Genomic DNA, 24,106 nt, shown 5'->3' on the forward strand with positions numbered 1-24,106 from the left:
GCGATCTTGAGCCGTAATAAAAAGTGCAGGTGTTGCAGCTGTGGCATCTCTTTGCTGAGTTTATGACGCTGAGGTTCACATTGTGTTTACACGCTGGCATCGCGAGGAAATGTCCCCCCCCATATATCACCTTTTTTTGATGACTGCTATGACCGTCTGTCCGGCTTGGAATGGAAAGAAGCTCCCAGCTTGTCCGTGTGGAACAACCGTGACAGACGAGGCGCGAGGGACGTCGCGCCTCACGATGTTGTTCCGTTTCGTTATTCTATCCCATTTTGCATTATGTTGCATTAAAAGTCATTCAGTGAATTCCAGCAAAGACTTGAATGAACAGTCTATTTATATATTTATAACCAGCCTCTGAGGCTGTTTATTTCAATGCATTCACCAATCAATGAATAATTATGCGTTTATTTAAATGACATGCAGATTGACTCATGAATTCACGCCCTGTGCTCGCAGCGCCCTCTGCTGGTTCACACAAACAGCTGTCTCCTCTTTTCCTCAGCCCAGGTTGATGAGATTCTCATCACTGCGCTCACGTTCTGCCTGGCGGCTCAGCCACCACTCCTCTCTGGCTCTCCGAACTTCCTGTCCATAATAATCGTGAAGTTTGCTGAAGTCCTCCATCGGATTGAACCCCACCAAAGGCCATTCGCCGTGCAGAGGCGCCGGGCCGTTCAGCGGCGTGACGTGGGCGTTCCTCCTGAGCCACACTTTGGGAGACTTTTTGAAGACTTTAGTGGGCGCTTGTTGGACAGCACCGGAGCTTGAGCTTCTCCTCTCTCTGGCGGGGGGTGATGGCTCCGACGCAGGGAAGAAGATGGCTGTGGGTTCGTGGAGCGCGCCAGAGGAGCTATTGGGTTGACCAGAACCTTGTTGTTGTAGTTTAGCTTCTGCAAACAGAGAGCAGAAAATGAAACAGTGACTTTCAGTTTCTTCTGGATCTATAGATCCGGAGCTTTTGAAGATGCAACAAATCCGTTTGTCCACTACTAATTCTTGGTGAAGGCCAGCAAAAAACAGAACCTCCTTTATGGAGGTAATCAGAGAAAGATTATTGAAAGTGTCCAAAAATAAAATACTTTTGTTGTGAATATTTAACCCGATTTCACCTGGATCTGCCTCCTCAGGTAATAAAGACAGAACAAATCCGTTGACTAAAACGACGCTTGTAAACGCAACTTTAACCCGATTAACAAAAAAGAATCTAGATAATATAGGCGATCCGATTTGCATAAAATAAAATAAAAAGATCAAAGGTCCTGCTGCTCCTCGCCCACCTTCATACTGCCTCCTCAGGTCCCTCCCCAGCAGCGACAGGTAGCAGTGACTGGCGGACAGCAGCGCGTTCACCCAGCTCTCCCGAGTCCGACTATCCGCTGCTGCAAATCGGTACGTTTTCAGCCCGGTCCCTTCGAACATCAAAGAGAAATGCCCGTCGGGGTCCGAGCGCCGCACCGCGCAGCCCTCCAGCACGATGACGCCCAGGAGGTGCCGGTCGGCCGGGCGCTCCAGGTAGAAGAGCAGGTTGGCCTTCAGGACAAACCACCGCCGCTGGAAGGTGGCGCTTCTCGCTCTCTGCCCAGACAGACAGACAGACAGACAGGCAGGCAGACAGACAGACAGACAGGCAGACAGGCAGACAGACAGACAGACAGACAGGCAGAAAGACAGACAGACAGACTTTGGATTCGCTGTCTAAAACAAGCGACACTTCAAATGCAGTCTCTTCCAAACCTTTTTGTAGAGATAGCCCTCTTTATCCACCGGAGAGGGGCAGGACAGGTAATGGGTCAGAATCTTTTCATGGAGCTTCATCCCGACACCTACAGGGTAAAAAAAAAAAAAAGAAGCGACATTTTGCTTCATCTATCAAATGCAGATTATTTGTATAATATAGAGAACGGCTTTGTTTTCTCATCTCATAACCTGCAGATCTGTCCTCAAACATATTCTCACCTCCAAATACTAGACTTAAATCCATTCATTGGATTCTCTTTAGAATTCTTCTGGATTTTAGGGAAGATTTTGTGTTATTTATTTACTTTCTTTAGTCTCTTTACTATTCATGATATTAAAAAAATGTTTTATAATGCTATAAGGAGAATTTTTTAGAATGAGCTAGACAGACAGATGATAGATAGATAGACAGATAGATAGATAGATAGATAGATAGACAGACAGATAGATATTTTAACTTACGTCTGTTGCATTTTCTCTTGAACTTTTCTAAACTATTGTTCTCCTTCAGCATCCCCATATAGACAATGTTTGAAGATATAGTTTCTCACCAGCCGGTTCTCTCTCGGGTTTGAGGAGACGACTGTTGAAATATAAATAACTCGACCCACTTCCTTGTAACAAAACCCTGACACATAATAGTCTCTCTCCGCTACGCTTTGGTCGACCCCAAGCTGCCGTCGGATCAGCCTTCAAGCAGGACAGAACTGCTACCTGGAAGCGAGAGGTTGCCCCTGCATCGGGTTTCTCACTTCTGGTTTGTGTTTCCAATTTGGCCACATGAATATTTACATGGCGTTTACACACAGCTCAGTCCTTCATGTGATTTGAAGAAGATCTTCTGAGCCTGTGAAAGGATGTTCAAAAATAGTTTCAAGGCAAATCACCATTTGTGTGCATGTGTGGGGGAAAAAAATATAAAACGTTAAAAAACACAAAATACCCAAGCAAATTTGAACAGTGGTGTATTTTATAATCATTTGAGTTTAACTTGTATACACGCCTATATGCGGTATGTGCTGAATAATAATAATAAACTAAAATATTAACATATCAAATGTATTCCACCCATAAAGGTTTGTCTTATAAACATTCAGTCGTTTTCGCAGAGACACTTTTAAAACAATTCAATCGGAACGTGCCTGTAAAATCACCCATGACCAGGTGGCGGCGCTAAACACTGCGTCGCTCCCTGTCGGCCACCGTAGAGCCCAAGATAGCTTCGAGGAAGAAGAAGAGGAAAACAAGCGGAGAAGCGAAAACTAACATCGCTCGAATTGTTTTCATGTAATGTTCGTTTATTAGCCTCGTTGGTATAAAATCGCACGAACAGAATATACAGAATATGTCGTAGAACTCTAATAAATGTTACCGCATGCTGGAGTTGGGGTTAAATGGTTCACTTCGCGCTGCATGTTCCGGCTGTCGCCTGTTTTTAAGCTAACGTTTTAGCAACGAAGCTAACACGAGTCCCGCAGTAACGTTCCAAGGGTCGGCCCGAGTTCTATGACGGGCAGTGCGGTTGATTTTAGGACTGATGGAGTCTCTGTCTTGCCTTCTGTAGCGCCATGCCGAAGAGGAAAGTCACGTTCGAGGACGGGAACGAAGGTTTGGAAGTGAATGACGACCTCCCGAACAAAAAGGTAGCGGTGTCCCGTTCACGCCAGGAACCATGACGACCCGCGACCGGATCGTTGCATTTGAGCAATTTACGTCTGCAGAATTCGTGCTTATTTCTTATTACCGTAAAGACGAAATCATTGTTTATTCCGTCAGCGGTCTAACTGCATGCTATTCCTGTCCTTAACTTATTACTGTGAGCTCTTTAAATGGACACAAAGACAGGCTCACTGCTTTGGGAGTAAATATTTAATAGCATGTATTCTTTTCTCTCTCTCTTACTGTTGATTTAGAGTTGTGAGGCCATGACTGGGCCCGGCTCCAGGTTTAAAGGCAAACACTCCCTTGACAGCGATGAAGAGGATGAAGGGGGTGAAACAGATAGCAGCAAATATGACATTCTGGCCAGTGATGATGTGGAAGGTATGATTACACGATTACACGATTACACGAGCCGCCGCTGAAATGTGTACGGCTGGTTTAGCTTACTCTGATGTAACGTTCTAGAAACCGCCCCTTGCGTATTAAGTGCATTGGAGGGATACGCTATTTAGCAGCTGTAACTAGATAACAGAAGAACGTGTTAACAAGTGTTTCTTTTACAGCTAGCTAAATAACATCCATTGCAAGAGCAGATATTTGCATATCAGATGTTTTTTTAAACTCGTTTCCGCGCCAACGTGGACTTGCTTTTGTAGTTCAGTCCCAAAGCTTTCTTCTGTTTAGGCCACGATTTACAAAAGGGCTCTGAAGACAAACAACACTTCTGAACAAAAGCATGACATTTTTGACTTTGGAAAATATTCATCCAGTCACTCTGAATATTCTACAAGTGTCTAAAATAATGTTCTCCTTAAATATGTTGTGTTTTCAGGCCAGGAGGGAGCAACAATCGACTGTGACGAGGGAGTTCCTATCACACCTTTCAACTTGGACGAGGAGATGCAAGAAGGACACTTTGACTCCGAGGGAAACTATTTTATCAAAAAGGATCAGGAGATCAGAGACAACTGGCTCGACAACATCGATTGGGTGATTGCATTTCAGGGACTTTATCTTCGTGTTGGTCAACGTTTTGAGCTATAACGTGTATTACTTCTTGCAGGTGCGAATTAAAGAACAGCCATTCAAACAGAAGAAAAAAGGTCTTGGAGCCAAACGTACACGCAGAGCTGGTGATGAAGATGAGGCTGAGGAAGAGAAAAAGAGAGAAGAGCAACGGGCAGACCGAGAAAATGAAGAGGAGGAGGAGGAGGAGGAAGCCAAGCCTGCTGAGGACCCGCTGGCGTCGCACACGCAGCGCCAGCTCACGGAAGCTGTGGTCGAACTGTTGGTTCCCGGGGAGACGGTTGCAGCGGCGCTCCGTCGGCTCGGGGGCCTCGGAGGCCGGAAGAAAGGGAAGCTGCTGCAAGAGGGCGAACCCACAGCGGAGACGAAGAGGGATACAGAAAAGCTTGACAAGCTCACGGCGCTCGCGGACAGATTGGTCGGATCTGGGATGTTTGAGATCTACCAACAAACGTACGAAAAACTGGCCTATTTGATGAAGAGCATGCACGACAAGCAACCAGCCGTGAAGCAGAAACACAGGGGGGACGGCGACGACGACGAAGACGATGAGCTCGACATGTTTGCTGAAAACTTTGACGAAACACCTGGTGCCAGATCAGAGGAAAAGGCAGACGACGGAGGAAAAGGTGGGTCAGCGTGACTTTCAGGCATTTGCCTCTAATAAGTCGCCATCTTCTTTTTGGTTTAATCCCGTTTTGTCTTTCTGTCAGTGTGTGATAAAGTGATGTGGGAATACAAATGGGAAAATAAGGAGGATTCAGACGTTTATGGACCCTTCACCAGTCAGCAGATGCAGGCATGGACTATTCCAAATACAAAACATCCAGATTGTCGGGTTGCAGGCTTAGTTTAGTTAATTTGGGTTTTAATCTCCTCGCTGTCTGTTTTCCAGGATTGGGTGGATGACGGCTATTTCAGCAGTGGCGTTTACTGCAGGAGGAAGGACCAGGAGGGAGCTCAGTTCTACAACTCCAAAAGACTAGACTTTGAGCTCTACACATGAGTTCTGTGCAGCATCAAATCAGCCCTCGCTGTCGGCATCCCTTGTTTTCGGTTTCAATCTTTGCATCCAGGACTTTGCGGTGACGTGACGTAATAGGGGCTTGTTTTCTGTACATTGATCTTAAATAAATAACTCATCTGTGCTGTGTTCTCCCCGTGTCTGCGTGGGTTTTCTCTGGGTTCTCCGGTTTCCTCCCACATACAAAAACATGCAATTTAGGTGAATTTATTGCAAAAATCAGTTGCTGTACTTGCAGTTTGGATATAATTGGATAAAAAATGAAGTATAAAACTACATCTATCGTTTCGAATTGGCATGCGCTCAGCAGTGAATTTAAATATTTTCATAAAACATAATTTTTTAATATATTAGTTCAGGCAAGGATTGGGAAAAAAAACTAACTAATTTTAGGCACTCATTTTTTTCTTTGCTTTTCTATTGGCTCTCTCTTTCTGGAACGCCTCAAAGTCTATCCTGATTGGTGGGATTTCAACAAGGATTTCCGGGTGGAAAATTAAACCGTTCTGTGATTGGACGGAGCGTCTGTCTGTAAACAAACGCCTCGGACGCCGAGCCACAGTAGAGGGCGCCGTCAGACGCGCGTTGTTTACAGTGAGGTCGGATAAACACCCCGCAGTCCAGCTGAACGTTGTTGGTAAGTTTATTTGGTTTTTCTTCAACATCATTAAAAGTTTCTTCCGAGGCACGACGTTCGGTTATCCCGCCGTTAGTATTTTTACTGTTATGAGGCATGACAGCGCACCCGGCTCCGGCTATCACCTGGAACTATCAGCGGTAGCGACACTGTACCGTGTTGATACGGTTGCGGTACATCTCTGCCTAAATGTGTGCCCAGCGCCATTTTTAAAATTTATTTATATAAATAAAGTTATCAGAGATAAGATAGCGTTGGCAATAATTAACACCGTTTAACGTTATGTTGTTTAAATAAATAAATAAAAAGTCAGCGTCTGTTCCAGCAAGTAGACGCCGCCCCGCTGTGATTGAGCAGCCGCTACCTTTTGATTGAAAACATTCTCGTCGGTATTTAACAGTCAATCAATCGGCTTTATTGTTTTTGTTTGAATTGACTTTCCGTTTTTAATTCCACGTGTGATCATGAAAAATCATTACAATTTAATAATGTTTATTTCATGAATTTCTCTGTTTTATGACACAAACAAAATCACTTGGACTGTAAATGGGAACAAATGAATTCACGTAACATTTTACAGAAAAACATCCATTGATTATGATGAATTATAAAAAAATAATAATTGAGTGTTGACTTGAAATAAATACAAAGGAATGTGTGATTTTGTTCCTTTCCCATCAACGACGCCTCTCGACTGCAGAAAAATAAGTAACAGCGTATTCTTCAGGCGGATGTGGACGCGCTTCCAGTCGATGTTGATTCCCGCTTCTTTGGTGTTTTCGTTGTTATTTACAGAGAAGGAGAAAGGGAGAGCGAGGGGATGCTGACTTATCCCTCTGACCCCCTCCCTCAGATAGTTTGTCCAATGGATGAAGACCCTATTTCCCCAAACCGTTTCTGTAGCGCGCCTCCCCACAGTGAACCTCCACCCCTCCCTCCCTTTTCCTCCATCACTCCCAGGTATAGTTGTCTCGGCACCTTTTTGGTTTGCTTTGTTGTTGTTTTCCCCTCCTTTTGTTTTTAGCGCTTTTATTTATTTATTTATTATATAGAAAGTATTTAGGGATTAATATTCTTGGGGTCATTTGCATCAAAATACTTACAATTCAAAAATGAGTTTGCTCCACTTGTGTTTACCTTCTTTGTTGCTATGCAGATTTAGATGCTGCGGTCTCTGCATCGTTTGATGTTATGTTATCTATTAAAAAGGAACCCTTACTTTTTTGGCTCCAGTCTTTTTTAGAGCGTGGGATTCCGTTGCAGGCTGGTCGAGTGAGCTTGACATTGAATTAAGAGATCGGGGAGGGAGGGAATGTGTTGAAGGCTGCTGCAACCATATCCAGACATCACGCGCTTTTGCTTGCAGGTTTTCCACGGCATAGCAGAGTGAACTATTAGCCTCGGTGGTGGTATGCGCCACCCAAGTACCCCTCCAGACCAAAATAACCCTCGGTTGCCGTCTCCCTGTTGATGCCTGCAGCCGAAAGTCATTTATGCGTGGCACGATTTGTTGCGTATTCCAGTCCTCTCTTTTGCTAATTGCTTCACATCAATTTCAGGGGTCTATTTCCTCTCGGCTTAGCTTTCATCCATATCACGTCAATCATCTACGCTTCTTAGATTTAGAGTCTGGAATCTGGAATGAAAACGAGTATGTTGAAGGCCACACCTGTTATCAGCGTATCAAACGCTCGTTTTCTGAGGGTCTGGTCCGACTCTGCATTTGTAGAAACCTCTCTGATGCACTTGAATTGGAATCGGGGAATCAAATATTGATGCGATGATACTAAATGCACTTTTGATACTAAATGCACTTTTTGACTTTCGTGGCATATATTTAATAAAACGGTCACATGGTGATACTGAAGATTGTTTTTTTTTTTAAAACATTCACAGCTGTGCAGCAGATGGCGGCCGAGCTGGACACAGAAGGATCGGTCGCATTCAAGGGATCGCAGCGCAGCGTCCCAAAAAGCCGAGCAGCGCGGACGATGGACCGGCTGAGGAACCGTCCGGACAGAATCCGTCCCCTCCGAGAAGACGGAAGGGGAGCGATCGCACGGTGGGGAGTTTGGCCGGAAGGATTCCCTTTTGGATCGGGTTCATTAAATGAGTCCTGACTCACGCAGCGCACATTCCTCTCTCCGATTCATAGGTACAAGTGTCAGAGTCCAAGCAGCCGCGTGGAAATGAGATGCAAAGCAAGGTCGGTTTAATCTTTCTTTGCCGTTCTGTGACCGACGGTCGCCCGGTCTCGCCCGCGCCCGGCTGTTTCTGTGTCATGACCCCTTCATGTCTCTGACCCCGTCACGCAGCAGCTGCAGTTTATGTACATGCACAGCAACACCGAGGGTTAATTGAGTGATTTAATCCTCTTTCACGGTCTGCTGCATCCGACGCAGACGGGCCATCCAGTGTTCATGCGACATCCCAGAATAGAGTCCGTCCTCTTCGGTTTAAGAAGCGACGCATTTCGAATATTTGGACTATTCAGGTGTTTTTTTTTATTCTGTTTTTGAGTTGGTAAATTAATTTGAAATGTCAATGCTCACACTTCCGTGTTTTGATATTGATCAAGCCTGACATTGTATCGATCGATTGCTTATTTGGTGTGATCAGCAGCTCCGCTGAATCCTCCTAAATCGACTCTCAGAAGTTGTTTTTGTTTTGTTTCTTGCAGGATGGATTTGATTTTAGTTTTGCAGCCGAGTGCCAGAATGAGTAAGTTTTTCAGTTTGTCTTTGTTTACCCGAGGGGCTCCTTAATCTGCTCGCAGCAACGTGTTTGAGGCTTCACGTCCTCGAGCTAGCGATGTCTGTCCGATCGTTTTCCAAGCTGTAGTGGCTGAATTAGTTCCTGCTTAGAAGCATTTTAATTTATTTACATCTTTGTGACGACAACAGTGATAGCGATGACATCATAACCACACAGGATTATTAGCGTGCGCCGTTCTTTTCACCCCTGGAGCATCATTATACGTTTTTTTTTTGTTCCTTCAGTAGGCCGGAGAAGCGGAAATCTCCACGGAAAAACCCAGACGTCATTGCTGCAGAGGATGTCGTGCAGGTTTCTGGCGGCGCCACGCACAATCTCGACGGCGTCCGCTCCGACGTGGATACGAGCGTGAGATCGGCGGTCGGGCGCGCGACCGGAAACGCATCTGAACAGAAGGGATGGGTGATCGGCCCGTTGTTCCAGTCGCTCAAGTCCAAGATGGCCAGTTTCTCGGAGATCGTCATGAGTCCGGTTAAACTCTTCAGAGCAAACGGTCCCCTGCTGTCCGTCGACCATCTGGGCTGTGAGCTGCGGCCCGGCGAATCGTTTCACGCCGAACAATCGATGCCGAGAAATATCCTCCGTCCAGGAGCGGAAGCACCAAGTGAGCCTGGGAATCGGGGGGCCGAAAAGGTTCTTCGTGAGTATTCTGAAGAGTTACTGTTCTCAACGCGCAGCTCTGAGCGGGCGGACGAAAGTCCAATGAGCCAGTCGGAAGCAAACGTTCCTGATTCCGTGCCTTTGCCGCAAAGTCCCTCCCGCTCCGCTGTTCCTGAGGGCGTCGGCTCTGCTCTCCCCTTCGTACTGTTACGGCCCGTCGTCGACGCAAGCGCCTCGCAAGAATTCAAGCTAAAGCTACGTCGTGCTAAGCTAAATCACAAAGACAAGCCGCCAGGGCTGCCGAAGCCGCTGCCGAGGAAGCCCCAAGGGAACAGGAGGAAGGTTCCCGCCGAACCCGTAACATCTGGCGTCGCGGAGAGAGAGTCTGAGGTCGTTGATGCGCTGGCGTCGCTCGCTGATTCCGTCCAATCAAACCGCTCCGATGATGGAGACGGAACAATCTCAGTTTGTCACAACCAGCCTGATCAGGATCACGGCGGGAAGATGGATGATCGGCTCTGGGACAACGGGAAGGACGCTGAAAGCGGGCGGGCGCTTCAGCCCGACTGCCTCCCGGAATCCGAAACGTATTCAGCTGCACATCTCGAGAGGGCAAAGAGGCAACTGAATCCGCAAGATCATTTCCTAGAGTCTGCGAAAAGGAAAAAAGTGACGGTAGATGTGTTTAGGATGGAATTAAACAAACCGGAGAGGGGGCCGAGGCGACCGCGGAAGGAGGCGTCCAGAGACGTAGACGGGGAGGACAGGCTGAGGCCCGCCAGGACGCGGCGGGCCGTAGCATCGGGAGCAAATAAAGGAAGAGCAGGGCAAGAGATGCTAATTGCTCAAAGTGAGAGTGCGTTAAACACGCGGACTGCAGGTTCTTGGGATCCGGCGGTGGTTGATGAAAGAAACGGCAGGTCAGAGGACGATAAAATGGGCAGCAGCGCGGCAAAGCCCGGAGGTCCCGGCAAAGGACGGAAGACGAGGGCGGGCGTCGGCCACCCCGACGGCATGGCTCTGGAAACAACGATTGCCATCGCTTCGACCAAACGAGCTGAGGAGCAGCAGCGGTCGGAGGTCGTCATCGGTCCGGATACAGAGCCGGTCCAGAACACGAGGAAGGGCAGAGGCGTGAATAAGAAACCGCTAAAAAGGAAAGTGAGTTCAAGCAGCGAGTCGTTGGCTCGTACCGCGCCGGTGGAAGTCACGCCCACGCGTACCTCTCAGCAATGTCAGAAAGGAGACGGCAAGAACGTGGAGCTGAAGCAGCCGCCCAAGAGGTCCAAAGAGGGTCGTAGCGGCGATGTCGAAGCCTCTCCGGCCAATCGGAGCCGAGAAGCCGAGCAGCCGGTCCGCCTCCTTCATTCTGTCACCAAAGAAGCGCAGCCTGAAGAGGACGACGGCGAACTCGCCACGGATCCGGTTTATTTTGAAATGACTCGCCGGGCGTGTCCGGAATCCTCCAAACCGCCGTTAGACGTGCGATTAGAAGAAGCTCGAGGCGAAGACGGCGTGGAGGACGAGGCCGTTCCCGGCGAATCCAGCAACGGCGAGGCCTCCAGGCCGAGAAGGCGGGTCAATAAGTCGAGGCAAGTGGATGACCAGAGGAGAACATGCAGGGGTGAAGCGGTGACGCCGTCCATCGCCGTGGACGACACGGACCGGGCTCCGGTCGGAGCTCGCTCCTCGGAAAACCGCTCGTCAAGCCGTCTGTTGCGCAGCTATTCCTGCCCGGAGATCCCCTCCTTCCGCTCCTTGGACACGCCCTTGAACACGCCCTTGGACACGCCCTTGGACACGCCCTTGAACACTCTGCATCCTCCACATCGCTGCACGGTCCCCACGTCCCGCCAGAGTCCGTTCACCCACTCCGCCGTTTCCCATCAATCCCTGCTGCGGACACGCCGACACACGGTCAGCAGCGTCGAGGTGGAGCGGGAGGTCGCCCCCCTCTGCCTGCGTAAGGAGGTGTTCCCGTCCAGGAGATCGGTCCCGTACCACTGCTTCGGCCCAAACCGGTGTCCCAGCTTGTCCCTCTCGCCCCTCGCCTCCTGCTTCCTGTCCAGCCCGCTGGCTTTCCTTTCCAACAAAGCCGACTCCAGCACTCCCGGTCACGCCTCTCCCCTCGCCGCCGACGCCGCCTCATCTAGCAGGTATCCGTTTTGAATGTAAATGGTAACTATGACGATGACGATGACTGAAAAAAAGTTTCACTTCTTTTCTTTCTTTTCTTTTTTTTTTTGCAGTGGAATGGCCGTGGAGTGCGAGATTGGCAGCCGGCGGAGCGAAGAGGAGGAAGACGGCGAGAACACGAGCTCATCCGGTCAGGAGTTTGAAGACGCGGCGCTGAGAGAAGAAAAGGCTTCGTCTGATTCTGAAATCAAGGTGTTGCCTTTTTGTGATGTCATCACGTGCTGAGAGACGCTCGGGAACGTTTAGTTTGCATTTGATCTGATTCCACTTCCTCTTTTCAACTATATTTGTTCTATTAATTTATAACAGTGTTATAACACTTTGTCACAGGCGGAGCAAAAACATGAGCGAGGGAAGGTGTCGTCTATCAGGATTCGTAAAACTTTGCCCAAACCTCTGAACAACCTGACGCCCATGGGCCTCCCCAAGACCATCAGGTGAAAACCCCTGTTGGCACATGACGGTCTACGTGCATGTAGTTTATTGAGCACCAATCAATAATCAATTTCCTCTTTCTTACAACCACAGGCTGAAAAAGAAGGAGTTTAGCGTGGAAGAGATTTACACCAATAAGAATTTCACCAAACCTCCTGAAAGGTAAGGCCGAACAGTACACAGTTGTGTTTTTATGTCGAGTACAATGTGTGTTTTAGTCAAAGACACACACAGAAGGAAACGACTCTAATATAAAAGACGGTCGTGAAACATCAGCTGCAGCTTCGGCACCTTTTCACTTCAGGCTTGTTGGTTGTGAATCTTTATTACGAGGACGCGGGAAAACTGAGTTTGACCATAAGGTGGCGCCAGCGTGGGATTATTTCAACAACGATGTGGGTTGTGTCCGTGGGCGGAGACGATCAACGTTTTTCCCGCTTTGGCGGCTGTGTTTCAGCCGGCTGGAGACCATTTTCGAGGTGCCTCTCAACCGGCGCAATGGTTCCGAGTCCCGGTTTGGCCACAGGCGATTCAAACGCTCCCTGGAGTTCCTGGAGGTCGGCGAGGCCAGAAAACCAAAGAAGCCTCCGGTTGGCGTCGGAAAAGCAGGCGCGTCGGCGTCGTCCAGGACGCGACGAGGAGGCTTCCCCAAAGACGAACCGTCCGCCAGCGCGCAGGACGTGGACTCGCTGCTCTGCTCCAAACTCCATCAGCTGAGTCTGTGGCTGATGCACGATCAGGCCGACGGCCGACGGCGCATTTAGAAAAATAAACACGGAGCACTTTTGCTTTTTCTAGCTTTTTCTCGCGTTGTTCGTAGCGATCTCGCATTATTGTAAATCCTTTTCCATCGGCAGCTTTTTTTTTTTTTTTTTTTTACACACTGAACACATTTACGAAGGAAGAGATTCGTATAAACGGCAATTAATTTCTCAACCAAGTTTCTGTCCGGTTGGTCCGAGGGCTCGGGGCAGGAATCATTCCCCTCGGCTCAGGGCGGACCCTGTTCCCTCACTCAATCAGTTTTCTTTTCTTTTTTTTTGTAAATCTGAGGCTGAAGAGGTTTCATTTGTAGAAAAGTAGCCGAACCATCCGAGAGCTTCTGTAACTTCGGCCGGAGGCGTCCGGATTCCAGTCTCTGGATTGTTTGGTGCCGTCTGTATTTGTATTGTAACTTCTTTCCAAACTATATAGGATTTATTTTTTCTTCTTCTTTTGAACCGATTTTTTTTGTCAGGTTGCCTTAACCGTTCTGCCAGACGTTTTGTGTGTTTGGACTTCAAGCAGCTCGGAGCACGCCGCCTGTGTGTTCGTATGAAAGCGCATACATTTTGACGCGAGTCAAGCTAATATGGCAACAAAGCAATAACGCCAAGATAATGTTGGCAACACGAATGAAGAAGCACCGCCAAGATCGTCGGTGTGAAGAGACCCGATCCTTGATGAACGAGTTTACATTTCTTCTTTTTTAGCGTGACTGAATAATTTAGTTTGTCATTTTCCAGTATATAAAATAACCTTGATAATATTCAAGGTATAAAAACATCAAGGATCGGATCGTCCCTGGGGAATGGCGGCTGTGTTCGATACTGTATGTCATTTAGTGCCATATCTGAAACTTGATTGATGCTGGGTTTTATGTGGTCATTTAGATTTTGAACTGTTCATATATTAAATATTACGGTGTATAAACAGACTTGGACATTTTGTTAATACCATTTTCTAGACCTGTAGTTTCTTGTGTAAAAAATACAATACATTTACAATAACAATACATTTATGAATGGTTGGGTACGCGGTAAACGGGCGCAGCAGTCTGAGTCGGCAGGGGAGCGTCTGAAGCAGTCTTTGTTTGTTTTCTGCAGGCCGCACATCAGCTCTGTAAGCTGTCCACTCTATAAAACGTTCCTGGGAGTCCTCCTCTGATTAGTCTTGCAGAGTGAGGAGATATGAGATCAGTGCCATTAGCAGGGGCGCTAGCGCCAGCAGGCTGATCCACGTCACGATGGCGATGATGCCAAACTTCTTTGCCCGATATGAAAACATTGCAGCTGCCTCGGGGTCTGGCGTCGTCTCAGCCTGTTGAGGACGATGACCTGGATTAATTGTTTGCACAATTTTTTTAATGTAAAGATTCAAATAAACTGAAATGCGTTCTTTTTCATACTCTACGCGAACTCTGCATTTTTGTCCTCCTTGGCTTTCCATACCGGAAGCGTTCTTCTAGCAGTGTTTGTATAATCGCGAACTTTAGTGCTGTTTTTCTTCTGGTAATGTTAATAATTTACATTCTACACTGCTTGTGAAAAACAAAAACAAATGGCGAGTACCTTTACTGAATAAATGAGAGAGGTGATTCCTACGCAGGACAGCCCGCAGACGATGCTACAGATAGCGAGCTTCCTGTGGTGCTTGTCGTCGCAGCAGGAGGCGCGGCCCCGGCTGGTGACGTCATGGCCGCGCGCGGTATCATCTTGAGCGTCTCCTGTTCCTGGGATGAGAGTCAGTCTGATCTCCTCGGCTTCTGTTTCAGCAGTCCGAGGTGGATTCGACATTTCTGCAAATGACGAGGGAGAGGAATGCTGAGAATGAATGTCAGGCCTGCTCGAGAGCTTTAAATGCATCTCATGCCCGGGTGAGAGATGCTCTGATTTCACAGCCGGTATTTGCTGCGGTGCTGATTTACACTGTCGAATGATATACTTTCAAGTTGTAACGTGCTCATTAGATGAGTTTATCTGCAGACCTGTTTCGTGCAGCTCTTAACTAGACAATCCAGTTTCAAGACATTACAATAAAGATTCCTAACATGTCTTGACATGTTGTTTAACATATTTTAACAGTGCGTGATCAAAGGGACTTCACTGGACTGGGTATTTCTGGTGGGGGGGGGGGGGGGGGACTTGAAAAACTTGTAGGATGAGGCTTAAAAAAAAGGTAAGACCATTTTCTCAACCAGCAGGTTGTCATGGTGAAATGAAAGCAGAATGCATCTTATCTAATCTCATATCAAATAGTGACACGCCATCATATTTGTACACTTTAGAAAATACACAACAGGGTGTCCATTGTGCCAGATTGAACACGCCTGTGAAACATTAAAAAGTGACGAGCCATGATTGCGGTTTGTGTCAGTCAGAATATAGAAGAACAGATTTCCAAATAAGCGAATGGATTAAGGAAGTGTCTGTTACAACAACGACAACAATGTACGTCAACTTTACAAGAAGTTCCAAGTACAAACCTGATGGAATTAGTTCAGAATCCTGTCTTCAGTCTGAATCCACGCCTTCACCTTGTTACCTGTTATTTTATTCCTCTTTCGTAGCTTAAAGTAAACTCCGGTTCAGGTGACTATTTCCAGGCGCTGTCATCCTAACGCAGCTGTTGTCATGGTTGCACACGTCTGAAAGACAACGGCGTTGAGATCGGACCCGTGTCTGTGAAAGTCCGTTGCCATATAAGTTGTTGAATGACAGACCCGAGAGCTCAGGGTGAAACCTCCACGCCCATCTTTAGTCCTTCCTTCCCACGCATGCACGCGTCAGACGCTTCCGGCACTCGGTTTCACTACTTCTCATATTCTGTTCCTCAAATTTGTCGGATAGGACTCCTTTCTCTCTTTCGTTAACTGTTCGATTCGCTCTCAAACAACATTCCTGAGGACTTGGGGAAAGGTGTGTCAGCCCTTGCCTCGCCTCAGGGTGAAACGTCCTCTCCTCTGTGCCCCCCCCCTCTGCTCTATGCCCCAGAGATAAGAAGCCTTTGCTGCACCTAGTGCTCCGTGACTACCTGACCGCATTCCCTCAAAGCTGGCACCGCCCACTGTACACATAATCCGGGATCCGGGTTTTCCTTGTAGTAAAAATGATTATGATTTAGCCAGTATTTACACAGGCAATGTGGGTGAATCATCTCTCTGTTCCTGCAGCATGATTTACAGGAAAGTCCTTCACTGCACATCCTGATTAATGAACTCGCTAAACCTTTTGGGGCAGACGTTCAGTTGGAAATAGAACATGCAGACAGGCTACCGGTGAGTAAAATACTAATAGTACAATTACTCTGTATCAAGTGAAAACTCAAAACATACGTAAGAATTGTCATGGAGATGAGTCTTGATGTAGAAAGTTTTAGTTATTCATCCATGACTTAATCTATGTATCATTCAAAATGATTTTTTTATTGCTTATCTTCAATAACATTTGGATTTGTTTACCTTTAGTAAGGTATGATTGTGCTTGTTTTTAAGTTACATATTTATTACACTAAAGCTTTGGTAGTCGCAGATAAATATTTTTTTCCAGTTATTACATTACCCGTATAAGAGCCTTTACTAATGTTCTGTCGTCAGTTTTGCCTCCTACTTAAACAATTGTACTTTTTTTAAGAGAAGAGAAGATGTTTTCTTCTAAAACAATTCACACCAAACTAATGAAGTCTTCATTTCAATTTAATATCAGTTACAGAACCGAAGTCAACAAATCTTTTAATCAACCAGAATGAACCTGAATGTTACCCACGGCGCATTCAAATGCAGCGACAGCCGTGGGGTTATTTATTAACACAAATGCTTTCCGAATAAACGGCGCAACAAATAAAAAAAAGTTGTGTAATCCGTCAATAAAAACAAAAATACAGTTGTATCCCCCTGCAGTGATTACAACATAAATATCTCCCGAAAAATAAAAATAAAGCAGGGCTGAAATGTATATAAGTCTAGAACAATAACAACCTAAACAAAAACAAACAAACTCATCAAGGTGCTTTGAGTCGTCAGTAGTTCACAGTGAAACTGAATCCCTAATTTCAGGTGTAACATCAAACAAACAAAACACACAGAATACAATCAAATCAAAGAACATAATCTTACCTTGTTCGTATGGAGAAACGGCAAATTTAACGGCTCGGTTGAACCATATTTTGGATTCAACATTCATTTTACCTTCAATGATTCTGTGCCAGCAGACCCATCCCAAACAAGTCAGGCAAAATGTGTTTTATCTCTCGATCCCGACATCTTTGTCACGACGCAGGTGTGCACGATGGATTTTATGGCTCAAGACTAGAGAGGACGGCTGAAAGGAAAATGGAGGAGGAAGAAGACCACGCTGAAGTCTTTATTCTTCTGCTCTCCCCATCCCACTGACATCTTTAGTCCTTCATGAAGAAAGGATGATCCAGGGCTTTGGCGGCTGAGATGCGGTGGCTCGGACTGAATGCCAAACATTGCTGCAGGTAAAGAAATTTAAATGTTTCCAAATATTTGAATAATGATTAACCTTCCACACTAGCAGATTAAACTAAACGCAAACTTCAGAGCTACCAAGCATTAGCATATTACTATTGTCACTTTTCCATATGAATAAGGTACTGAATGAAATGTGAAGCAGGACGTGGGACAGATCTGCTCACAGAAAGGAGGTCGCTCTCGTCCGGGTCCAGGTTGTGCAGGGGTTTGGTGCAGGAGCCTATTGGACCCCAGCCGAGCGAGTATGCAACCGGGCTGTCCTTGGGCCAGTCCTTCTCACAGGGCAATCCAATCATCCTGATAAACACGAGGCGAGCATGAGCAGTGGCAACAAACTATTTCAGATTCCGATATTTACTTTTCTTCAAAACAAAAAGGCTTAAAGTTTCGGTGCGAAGTGCTCACTCGAAGATTTTCTGCAGCTGCTGCACCTCGGTGTATCCCTGAAACAGCGGTCTGTGGGCGAACAAATGTAATACGGAAACTTTAGCACTATTTTGACAACAGCAAGTCTTAAATTCCTCGCTCTCCAGAGCCAGACCTCCGTAGGAAGAGCTCGGCAAATACACAGCCGGCGCTCCACATGTCCACAGAGGACATGTAAACAGAGTTCAGCAGCACCTCTGGAGCTCTGTACCACAGCGTCACCACCTGGAGGAAAGTAATGGAGGAGGAAAAAGAACAAGTAGACGATACACAATGATAGCAGTCAAATGTATCGTCTCACTTACACCTGGGGTCAGGGCGACGTTGAAGGTGTAAATGCGCGCAAGTCCAAAGTCTGCGATCTTGACCTCTCCTTGGCTGCTGACCAGGATGTTATCGGGTTTCAGATCGCGGTGCACCACCATGTTGGTGTGCAAGAAGTCCAGACCCTGTAGCAGCTGCTGCATCACATCCTGCGCCGACAGAAGAGCAGCACTTTGCTACGTGACCTCCACTGTCGGCTGTTCAAAACTTTAATATCTGTATTAGAAAAGACACTATTTTATGATATTCTGTAAAGATATGGCTTCACACCTTAGCGCAGGCACGACTCAGTCCAGAAGGGGGAGCCTTGGACAGGTACGTGGACAAATCCCGATCGATGTATTCCAGCACCAGTGTGAGGTCCAAGGCATCGCCCACCGGCACAACAGACACGTCCAACAGCCTGCAACAGAGTTATTTTAGGATTAAACAATATCATAAAACAGCATATGTACAAATAGAGACTTATTATAAACAATAGAGGATTTAATATTTATTCTGTCCTTGTCCTAGAAATAATGTATAACCCCTTTAAGATCAAACGATCTTTTTAATGTTTTGTGTTAAAAAAAAAATCCGATTAAATTATCGTTAATAGAAATGAATTACAAATGTAGATGCTTTTTTTTTTTTCCCATCTGACACTAATTTGTTGTGTTTAAAACTCACGTGACAATGTTGGGATGGCTGAAATACTTCATCTTTCTCAGCAGCGCCACCTCGCGGATCATGACGGCAGGGATTCCATTCGCTGAGGTGTCATCGCGGAAGTGGAATTTCTTCACCGCCAGGAGGCGCTGTTGCCCACCGGCCTCTCTGGCTTTATACACCTTACCGTAGGAGCCCCCGCCCACCTCTACGAGCAGCTCGTAGCTCAAAGGTTCGATCCTGGCGTCCATGGTCCTCCAAATAAATTCCAAGATCAGCCTGAACTTTACAAATAAAACTTTTAGTTTAGTAAAATATGTTCGTTTTCACCCGCATCATCGTTTGAATTGAATAAATAAAATAAATCAAGCTAGCTAACAAGGAAGAAGCTAGCTAGAAGAAACCATCACCTGTCAGGCCACACCTGCAGTAAGTGTGGAAGTTCGTGCAAGGAGAGACACGCGTGAAATCATTAAACTGCAGTAACAACGTTCAGTAACTGTTAGGAAGAGGAGCTTTAGCCTGGTTAGAATAGCATTTTATGTATTTAGCTTTACCTCAGTCTGTTGAGCGCATGCTCCTCGCCATGCTTCTGTGGTCGAGAACTAACCCAAAGCCCCCACATGCACGCGCGTTCCCTGCTGCTGTCGGGGGGTCGCAGTAAATCCACGCCACGTCCATGTGCAGGGAATTTACTGATTTCCCTGCAAGAAAATAACAAACATTTAAAAAGGTGGAGGAAAAACAACGCAGCCGAAATTCGGAAATAATGAAACTATAAAGAATCTGTTTACATATTTGGAGATTTTGTTTATAAACAGCAGCTTTGTTGTGTTTATTTCTAGAAAAAACAACACGGGAGGGGGGGTTAAGAAAATAAAGTTCAACTTTAAAATGAAAACTGTATTTATATAAAAGCATCTTAAACTAATCTCCAGTAGAAGAGATGTGTAGATGAGGTTTAGTGAAAAATATTTCACCTTCATGTGAGTAAAAAATACATTTACAACCATGGAAATGAAAATAACAATTGCAAAAAAAAAAATCTAGATTCAGCTTCAGAACCCGTTTGTTGAGCCTATAAAGTTTTGGAGAAATTAACTGACTAGTATTTTGAGTTTTCCTATTTGTAACCAGAATTCCTAATTAAAAAAAACAGTTAATAATTCTGCTCAGTGTGTCTTTATTCCTTTATGTTTGTGTCGCACAGAGGTCGTGTGCTGATGCTAGAGGTAGGCGGTAAAATCAGACAATAATTCAGACTAATAATAATCAACGGTGACAACTTTATTGTTTGTATGCTTCATTGTTAGGAGACGGCAAACACAGCAGATGAAAATGGTTTATTAAAGTACGTGCTTCTAGTTAAGGTCATGTTTCTTGCAGGCGGATGGTTACAAGGAATTCCCATTTGATCATATAGCCGTAGCTTCGTGATATGATTCATTGATTCATATCTCTTGCCCGGATGTTTAGTACTAACGAATAACAGTATATAACTGCTGTCGTACAGTTACTCCCCTTTCAATTTTAAATTAACCAGTTTAGTTTTCTTTGCCAAGACGACGGCATCCAAATGGAGGTTGCGGTTGAGGATGGTTGAGCCACAGGTGAGCGCTCCGGCTAACGCGCCGGCGAAGCCGCACACGAACACATCCTGACCTGCAACACAAACGGGTGTAACGATCTCCGGTGTCATTCGAGGTCCGTCTGTGGAGGCCTTTATTCTGCAAAGACTGACCGGTCAGATAGAGGTTCTTCAGCGGCGTCTGAGGTCTGAGAGCGGCGTGGAGCTCGGGGGTGAAGCGGGCGAGGCCATGATCCGCACCGTAGATCTCGCCTTTGGGCGCTCCGATGTAGTGCGTGTTTGTGATGGGGGTTCCGGCGTCGACGTACTCGATCTGTGCGGGAAACACGAATCCAGCGTGAGAAACAGAAGTGTAACCCCCCAAGAAGTTGCCACGTGAAGGAGAGCTGTGACCTTGTCTCTGGTAACCTTGGGGAAGATCTCCATCACCACCTCCAGAATAGAGTCAATGAGCGCCCGCTTCAGCTCTTTGTATTCCGGCGCTCTGTTTGTCACTTTGTCGTCTTTCCACTCCTCAAACCACTCGTAGTTGGCCAAGGTGACCAAACTCAAGGTGGACTTCCCTGAAACGGGACGACAAACATTACTCCTCGCGCACGGAGGGCTGCCCGGCGGCTCCCGCTGCGCCGCGTCACGCCGGTCGCGCACCCGGTGACCTTTTCGGCCAGGTTGAATCTTTCGATGACGGAGAGGCGACGAAGAGGACGGGAATGTCTTTAACGGAGTCTTCCCTCCTTCCGATCATGTATTTCTGGACCCTGTAACAAGGAGTTTCTATTCAAACCCTGGACCTGATACGACTCACTTTATAACAACGTGTAGTAACTCGTTCACTTTAAGTCCCATCTTCCCACTGAATTCTCCTGCCACGCTTCATCATTAAGCCGTTTTATACATCCATTTTTTGCGTTTTTTTAGATCGAGTTTAAGCCTTAAAACTCGTGTTCGTCGGCAGCAGCGTGACACGCGGCGAGCAGCACGTACAGTTCGTCGAAGCGGTTCTCAGTGAAGATCCAGTAGTTGTCCGCTTTCAGACCCAGCTCCTCCTTGGTTCCGGTCAAGCCCACGAAAACACTCAAGCAGCCTTCCCCGTTCTTCATCATGCTCAGTTGCTTCTTTATAGCTGCAGGACAGAGGAGTTCAGCTTCAGCAACAGATCAGGGACTGAAAACTAATTCAAGTCCCATCAAGACTCTCCTCTTCTCGATCCTCCAGAGCGAACATCCGATACTCCATCATCATTTCAAATGAATCATCTTAATCATTTGAATATTTTCTCACCCGGGGAAGCCTGGAGCTCTTTGGGGAGGAGCTTCTGGTAGGTGTTGAAGATGCCGGCGTCGGAGATGACAATCGGGGCTCGGACGTGAACCTCTTCCTGTCCTTTCATGACGCTCACACCTGAAAGAATGGAAGCTAGTGCACCGATATCCTCTCTGCGTGACGCACGCAGGTAGGTAAACCCACCATAAGCTTCCTTGGCTTCATTAAACAAAATGCGGTTGACCGGTGCTCGGACCAGGACGGCGCCGCCTGCCTTCTCGACAATCGGGATCATGTGGTAGGCGATTTCGCTGGCTCCGCCCTTCGGGTACCAGGCGCCGTTCAGGTAATGATTGACCAGCAAGCTGTGCATGGAAAAACTGGAATCTTTCGGGATGCTGCCTGCCGATCGGAGGAGGAGGCAAAACGTTAAGAGCGGAATTCTGAAGACATCGGCGGACGACATTTCACAAATCGAGGCGCGGCGTCACCGTAGGTGCCAAAGATGTAGGCAAAGACGGCCCTGAGGTCCCCGTTCTCCGTCAGCTCGTTGACCACGTCCTTCAGGCTGCGAGAGGACATTTTGAAGAAGAAGGACAGGCGCTTGGCCAGACCGGTGTAGACGATGAAGCTGGCCAGGGGGGCGGGGAACAGCTTCAGAAGAGCAAGCAGCCAAACGCCCCGCCCGGCTTTCTGAAGACCAAAAAAAAAACCAGCACGCAATTTAAAACTAAATAACAATGAGAGAAATTATACAGAAGAAGAAAGCGATATGGCTTCTATCCTGTTGCAATCGGGGGGGGGGGGGGGGGGGGGGGTTACGTAACAGCTGGGCTAATAAAAGCGTGGCTAAGTTCTCCCGACCTTTGAAGCCTTGATCGGTGCCAACATCAACAGAGATATGGAAAATGAAGCCTTTTATTTATTTATAGAAAAGGCAATCTGCAATTGTGCACATCTGGATAGCCAAAGGAAGGAATGAAATCTTACTTTACGCTAACCCTTTACCGTCGACACATGGCTTTGAATTTAACTGGTGTATAATAAATACTCTGACCCCCACCTGGACCAGCCTCACGTACTCGTCGATGGCTTTCTCCTCCCCAGGGAAGCATTTCTTAAGCTCCGCCAGGAAGCGGGCCCGGCCACTGTAGATGGGATACCGCCGGCGGTTTCCTGGCGGACCCAGCACTACGTGGTCAAAAGGATTGTCCAGAGGCTCCCACTGCAGCTGTCCATTGGTCATTTGGTCCAGCATGCAGCGGAAGGGCTTGTGATCCAGCAATTCACCGATGTAGTGGATCCCTGAGGGACACGGGAAAGAGATTAGAGGCTAAATGAACACATCGGACGTGATGACACACGAAAACATCACAGCCCGAACAGAAACCAGAACCAGAATTCTCACCGACATCAAACTCAAAGCCCTTCTCGGTGAAGGTGTGGCAGCATCCTCCAGCCCGGTCGTGCTGCTCCAGAACCAGGACTTTCTTTCCGACCTTGGCCAGCAACACCGCGAGTCCAAGCCCTCCGATTCCGCTGCCGACGATGACGGCATCCAGGTTGTCTGGAACTTTACTAGCCAGGAAACCTAATGGAAACAAGATGAAATATTCAAACAGCGAAGCAGCAGCGCAAACGGGACTGCAAATCATAAATGAAAACATAGACACGGAATTTAGACAATAATCAGAAATACTTTGGACTAAATTAGAAATGGGAAGATTTACGCCTGGATACTCTGACAGTTTTGATATTTGAATCAATAGATAATAATAATAAAAAAGTATTATAACAGGCTATCAGACATTCATGCGTGAGAGTTTAAGCTTACAACCAGGAAAACTGTAACTTCACGATACTGCCTTGTAGAAATTTAAATTACTTTTGAAATACATTTAAAATCATTTTAAGTCCCGCATCATTACTTTTTACATTAATATTTTTTGAATTGGATTTTGATCGCGCATCTTTTCTATGAGGAAATATCACTTCCAAGTCGCTCGACTCCTGCTATGTTGTTTGTCCACAAGCAGACTCGTCTTACAACATTCAGCTCTGAACGGGTCGTTGTTGTCCTTTTTCCTGGACGCCAGATTAATCATAGAAATGCATTTCTGGTTGAATTTAAAGGAATAAAACGACGTCGTTTCGTCCAACCCACCTTGTTTCAGAACTTTATTTTTCTCCTTGCGGTCGTGGACCATGTTCTTCAACGGTTCACGCGTGTCCGTCTCGAAGGGATTGGGCCCGGGGCTTTTGAAAACATATTTAATTATAAATATGACCAAAGCCACAGAAATAATGACGATACTGATTAACATGACGGAATCCGGCAAAGTCGATGTTGACAGCTGGACGTCCTTCCGCGTTTAATCTACACCTACAAGTAACGCCCACAAAACAGTGAGATTCCCCCGACCAATTAGAACACGCCTAATGAAGTACTAACCAATCAAAGTCGACTACAGAATGAGATAGCGGAAATCATGACCTAAAAACTGTATT

The 24,106-nt window shown here is 46.6% G+C and overlaps 4 protein-coding genes across 4 annotated transcripts; 1 reads left to right on the forward strand and 3 right to left on the reverse strand.

Moving 5' to 3' along the window:
• Positions 1–504: 504 nt before the first annotated feature.
• On the reverse strand, positions 505–1,821 carry pheta2 (PH domain containing endocytic trafficking adaptor 2). The gene is made up of 3 exons (XM_068750425.1): positions 1,741–1,821; positions 1,284–1,581; positions 505–896 (listed from the first exon to the last, which is right to left on the reverse strand). Exons 1-3 carry the CDS (start codon positions 1,819–1,821, stop codon positions 505–507), a joined length of 771 nt encoding a protein of 256 aa, XP_068606526.1.
• Positions 1,822–2,964: 1,143 nt separating this feature from the next.
• On the forward strand, positions 2,965–5,587 carry cd2bp2 (CD2 (cytoplasmic tail) binding protein 2). The gene is made up of 7 exons (XM_068750407.1): positions 2,965–3,030; positions 3,308–3,386; positions 3,657–3,786; positions 4,238–4,395; positions 4,469–5,060; positions 5,145–5,230; positions 5,327–5,587. The coding sequence occupies exons 2-7, from the start codon at positions 3,312–3,314 to the stop codon at positions 5,435–5,437; spliced, it is 1,152 nt and encodes a 383-aa protein (XP_068606508.1). The 5' UTR covers positions 2,965–3,030; positions 3,308–3,311; the 3' UTR covers positions 5,438–5,587.
• Positions 5,588–16,535: 10,948 nt separating this feature from the next.
• On the reverse strand, positions 16,536–18,998 carry cdk21 (cyclin-dependent kinase 21). The gene is made up of 7 exons (XM_068749734.1): positions 18,769–18,998; positions 18,370–18,502; positions 18,081–18,248; positions 17,891–18,000; positions 17,755–17,805; positions 17,514–17,646; positions 16,536–17,330 (listed from the first exon to the last, which is right to left on the reverse strand). The coding sequence occupies exons 1-7, from the start codon at positions 18,996–18,998 to the stop codon at positions 17,253–17,255; spliced, it is 903 nt and encodes a 300-aa protein (XP_068605835.1). The 3' UTR covers positions 16,536–17,252.
• A 1,012-nt stretch (positions 18,999–20,010) lies between these two features.
• LOC137906103 (all-trans-retinol 13,14-reductase-like) lies at positions 20,011–23,950 on the reverse strand. The gene is made up of 11 exons (XM_068750400.1): positions 23,763–23,950; positions 23,007–23,189; positions 22,662–22,903; positions 22,090–22,291; positions 21,803–22,000; positions 21,617–21,736; positions 21,320–21,458; positions 20,984–21,093; positions 20,729–20,898; positions 20,489–20,648; positions 20,011–20,409 (listed from the first exon to the last, which is right to left on the reverse strand). The coding sequence occupies exons 1-11, from the start codon at positions 23,920–23,922 to the stop codon at positions 20,261–20,263; spliced, it is 1,833 nt and encodes a 610-aa protein (XP_068606501.1). The 5' UTR covers positions 23,923–23,950; the 3' UTR covers positions 20,011–20,260.
• Positions 23,951–24,106: the final 156 nt, after the last annotated feature.

The sequence above is a fragment of the Brachionichthys hirsutus genome, chromosome 16 (genome assembly GCF_040956055.1).
Source record: "Brachionichthys hirsutus isolate HB-005 chromosome 16, CSIRO-AGI_Bhir_v1, whole genome shotgun sequence".
NCBI lineage: Eukaryota > Metazoa > Chordata > Actinopteri > Lophiiformes > Brachionichthyidae > Brachionichthys > Brachionichthys hirsutus.